Here is a 4,507-nt window from a genome sequence, read left to right on the forward strand (position 1 = left end):
CAACCAATCGTACCCCTGTTCTGTGCCCGCCCTGGCCAATAGCCACACGAAGTCCCGCCCTGCCCCCACCACGCAGCCGCCGCCCTCGCTCTTCGCGCCGCTCATTAGTCAAGTTGGGCAGACGCCCTCCCAGCCTTTAGCCTATCGGGTGCCGGAAGACGAGACTGTACCTGGAGGGAGGAGGTGCGGTGCCGAGAAAAGACACGACCAATGGGAAATCACAGCGCGTCCTTGCAGCAGCCAATGGGAGAGCAGTAAAAGAGGGGCTGCTGCCTAAGGCTCCAGGGGCCGGAAGTGGGGGTAGCCTGTCGCTTACTGGTAGCGCGATTGGAGGCGGGGCCTTGAAGGGGCACAGGTCTTTACAGCCACTTCCGGTGACGACCAGTCTTGGGGATACTGATCAAATATCAGTGGCACCTCGGTTGAGCCATTTCCCGTTTCGGTTTCGCTGCGGTCATCCCGTCCCAAAGGCAGAAAGGGAGAAAAGACTCCACACAGGCTAAGAGAGGAAGGAGGGCTGGGCCTGAGGCTCTGTCTCGGTCTTCGGCTAGCGGCGGGAGGGTTTTCCCTCTTCTGCGTCTTGAGGGGTTCCCTTCGACCCTCACTTTTCATCGGCAAACCAGCCGTCGCGTCCTTCATGACCTGCATGGTGCTGTCAGTCCTGAGTTAAAGATCTCTCACCTGAGAGATAGGAAACCTGGATCTGAGACTGCCACTAGCTAGCTGCCACTTCTAGACTGTAAAGGGAGAGGGGAACAGCTAGCTCTTCGCTCCTCCCTCTCCTGAGGAGCTAAGCAGACAGCAGGGCGGAGGGTGGCCGCTGGAGGGCGCCGTGGCCCCGCGATATCACTAACCCGACAGAAATGGAGGACAGTTGATTTAGATTTTCAACCAATAGCTTCAGTTCGGGAGTGGTCCTGAATGCTATAAAACAAGGCTCCGGGGCAAAAATGTCTTAATGTGTCTGTTTATAGAACATTGGAACTTTTTACTACAGTTAGTAAATTCCAGGAAAACAAGACCCTTGCCTGTGTTTACTGCTTTAACTCCAGGGTCTAGAAGTATGCGTAACCTGACAGATGCTTAATAAAAATTTCTTAAATGAATACTGAACTCTTCCAGGACAATGACTAGTTTATTCATTCCCAACACTTATTATACAGTGTTTGGTAATTACAGAGATTTCGACATTTGTCCAATGCTCTATCATAGGCTTCCTAGAATGCAGAGCTTAATTCTGCATATCCCTTTCTCCAATCAGGGGAAATAGGAAGGCAGGAGGCTGCATCAAGTTAATATCATGTTTTCCTAAGGGCAGATATCAGATCCAAAACTTCCGTAGAGTTGAATGTACTGTATGTGGGAAAGATGAAGAGAGGCTCAGGCCCCAGATAATAGAGGCAGGAGAAATATGGTCAGTAAAATGGAGTGGCCAGGCTGAAATCTAGCAAGGACTGAACTGTCATGGGAGGGAAAATTTTCTCCACTCCCCCTTCCCTACTAAACACCATAAACCAGCACCCTCTTCCAGGAGCCTTTCAAAACAGGGTCCTAAGATCTTCTTGATCTCCAGGAGGTAGTAAAGATACAGACAGCAACACAAGAAGCCACCTATAGATTCGTTAAACTTTATTTCCTCTGAGTCTCTGGGGAGGCAGCAGGGATGTAAGGCGAATTGGCAGTAGCTTCAAGGGCCTGAGCAGAGCTGGTGGTGGGAGGGGCCGGCATGGGCAGGATGAAGAGGAAGAAGTTTAAATATCCAGGGCTGAAAGCCAGCTAATGGGTCTCCTTTATCTGTCTTTGGATTTTGTGCAGCATCTCCTGCATTCGCCGCAGCTGGAATAGGCATATGCATCAAAATGGGGCCTTTTAGAGTCCTATAGTGTTAGGGAAGTGCCCCCAAGCTCTAATCCCTTGGTAGGAGGGGGCCTTGGTAGCCCCCGGGGTGTGATGGAGACCCTGGGTAGAACCTAAGACCCAGCCCAAGACCTAGATATCCACCACAGCCAGGGATCTTCCTATTCTCAAACTAAGAGATACTGAGATTTATGATCAAGCAGGGGACCTCCCAGGCTGTCAGCCCCTACCACGCCATACTGCTCTCACCTCCTCATCTTTCTCTCGGATCAGCCTCTCAGTTTCTGGATCTGTCCCTGCTGGGACAGCAGGGATGGGGAAGTCAGTACCACTCTCTCGAGTCAGTTTGCTGAGGGGAAGGGGAAAGGGGGGTTGGTAAGGCTAGGGGGACCCCGACACCTGCTTGGATTGAGCCCTGGGCCTGTAGAAGAACAAAGGAAGGGCTCGGTCTCATCCAAGGCTGTGCTTGGCATCCCGCCCCTGCCAGCTCTATTCTGGCTTTAGCCATACTTGCGATTCCGTTCCTTCACCACCAGGCGGGTCATGCTCTGGATGCACTGTGCCCGGTAGTTCTCATAATGTGTCTCCCGCGTCACATCCTTCAAGTCCTGCATGTGAGTACGCACCAGCATTGTCCTCAGCTTCACAAAATCGCAGTGCCCTGGGTTTTCCACTGCATAGCAAGGCTAGGGGTCAGCCAGGGCCATGAGGAGGGGAGAGCCACCAAGGACAAGGAGGCACCCCAGTCACAAGCTCAGTGCTTTACCTTCCACGATGCCCCAGGGGTAGAGACGGCCCCGAACTCGCCGCCCTCTGGCCTCTACCACAGTGTTGCTGCCAATTACAGCAAATGGGATGCTTTCCTGGAAGAAGTTAGGGGTGTCTGTCAACATCCCACATTCTCACCTTTTCCTTTCCACCTATATCTTTATCTTCTCTGCTTCAGTCTAGGAAACCATGGTTCTCTCCCACCGCAGAATCCCACCCTTATATAGAGCTCTACTTTTTTCTTCTGCCTAGAAGAAACGAGATGGGAAAGGGGTGCCCTGGGATGGCCCCACCTTTAGGGCTTGGTCTTGTAATTTGAAGTCCTCATCCTCATCAGAGTCACAGTCTGGGAACTGGTAGACCTTGATTCCAAAGAGCTCTATCTCCTCCCGGATCTGGCAAACACACGAGGGGCCCACAGTTCTGGGGACCCCATCCTTTCCAGAAGCCCACCTGCTCCCCTCCCCCCACCAGCTTCCCTCACTTTGCGTTTCTTGCGCTCCACTTCAAGAGGTGTCAGTGTGTCCGCCTTAGCCAAGATAGGCACGATGTTGACCCGCTGATGCAGGGCCTTCATGAATTCAACATCCAATGGCCGGAGCCTGGGGAACAGGAATCTGTGACCACCTGCTAGTGGCAGCCCTGCCCCTGGTGCTCTCAACCTGTTCCCTTGGCGGCACCCGGTGGTGTCAGGAGCCTCAGGCTCAGACCATACCCGTGGCCAAAGGGCGAGATGAAGTACAGGCAGCAGTGCACCCTGTTGTCTTGGATGTTCTTGCGGTTCAGGCCACTCTCATCTCGAAAATACTGCTCAAACTGCTGGTCGATGTATTCTGCCACAGGCTTCCAACTGGGGCAGGGACAGACAAGCACAGAAACTGTGGGAATGGGGGCTGCCCAGTGAGTTCTGGGACCACAGAGTAGCCCCCACTCTGAGCAGCATTTTTAAGACTTTGTTATTCCCCAGCTTGCTTCACTACTTCTTCAAGGAGGTACCTGGTTGGGACAGGGGTGCATCTCACATGTCCTGATGGGAAACCAGACTAAGCACACGGAGTTCAATAAATACTAGTCTGATGAAAGGAAGAGAGCCCAGGTAACCAAACAAAGCAATAAGAATAGCAAGGTGCCTGCAGGTGAACACCAACTGGGAGAAGCCAAGTGGCCCTAAGTCAGGTTCAAAGTCGAGCCTCAGAGCCTGTGTTCATGTGGTTCCACCCTCTCCTCTTCCTTTCCAAACCCACTCCATCCTTCAAGGCCATATCCAAGAACCATCTCTTCTACCGAGGCTGCTTTTACTACACCAATGCATACTGCTCTCTCCTTCTCTTCACCACACAGTGAGACAGATAGCTAGCTAGCTAGCTGGACAGACAGGCAGGCAGACAGGCAGGCAGGCAGGAAAACAGAGGTTCTTGTATATCATATATATAATTTCACTGTGTGGTAAAGAGAAGGGGAGAATATATATGAATATATATATATATATATATTTTTTTTTTCAAGTCTTTTGCTCTTCTGTTTTCTAGTTGAATCCTCACCGATAAGTGCCCTGATAGGTGGACATTCTGAGCATCACCACACTCATCATGAGGAAACTAAATCGAGAACATCTAAGAGACTTAATCCAGATCATTTGACTAGCAAATTCTCTACCCATCCGAGTCCCTGGCTTTCTGACTTAGTGTGTTTATCACTACGTTACCTGACCCATTTACTAACTTGTTACTTGATTAACACACCTTAGAGAACTATTGCTTCCCATTCTCCTGCCCCAACTGCTATTAGATTGTAAACCTCTTAGGGACAAGGATCATTTATACTTGTTCTGCATCCTTTAAAATGTCCAGCACAGGCTTACACCTAGTATATGCCCAATAAA

General features: G+C 51.0%; 1 protein-coding gene across 6 annotated transcripts in view; it reads right to left on the bottom strand.

Annotated features, from left to right (window-relative positions):
• Positions 1–1,605: 1,605 nt before the first annotated feature.
• The window catches only part of SEPT4 (septin 4), an 11,204-nt gene continuing 8,302 nt past the window's right edge, over positions 1,606–4,507 (bottom strand). For 2 of the 6 annotated variants that reach the window (XM_015599378.1, XM_006924881.3), the window contains exons 6-12: positions 3,341–3,475; positions 3,110–3,227; positions 2,919–3,020; positions 2,624–2,720; positions 2,368–2,530; positions 2,107–2,206; positions 1,606–1,836 (exon numbers count right to left, since the gene is read on the bottom strand). In XM_015599378.1, the coding sequence (XP_015454864.1) occupies positions 1,777–1,836; positions 2,107–2,206; positions 2,368–2,530; positions 2,624–2,720; positions 2,919–3,020; positions 3,110–3,227; positions 3,341–3,475 (775 nt within the window). In that variant the 3' untranslated portion in view covers positions 1,606–1,776. Of the gene's footprint in view, positions 1,837–2,106; positions 2,279–2,367; positions 2,531–2,623; positions 2,721–2,918; positions 3,021–3,109; positions 3,228–3,340; positions 3,476–4,507 lie in introns of those variants that run through there. The other 4 variants (XM_006924882.2, XM_015599381.2, XM_015599380.1 and 1 more) reach the window with 3 other exon arrangements.

Source organism: Pteropus alecto, unplaced genomic scaffold (genome assembly GCF_000325575.1).
Source record: "Pteropus alecto unplaced genomic scaffold, ASM32557v1 scaffold98, whole genome shotgun sequence".
NCBI classification, from domain to species: domain Eukaryota; kingdom Metazoa; phylum Chordata; class Mammalia; order Chiroptera; family Pteropodidae; genus Pteropus; species Pteropus alecto.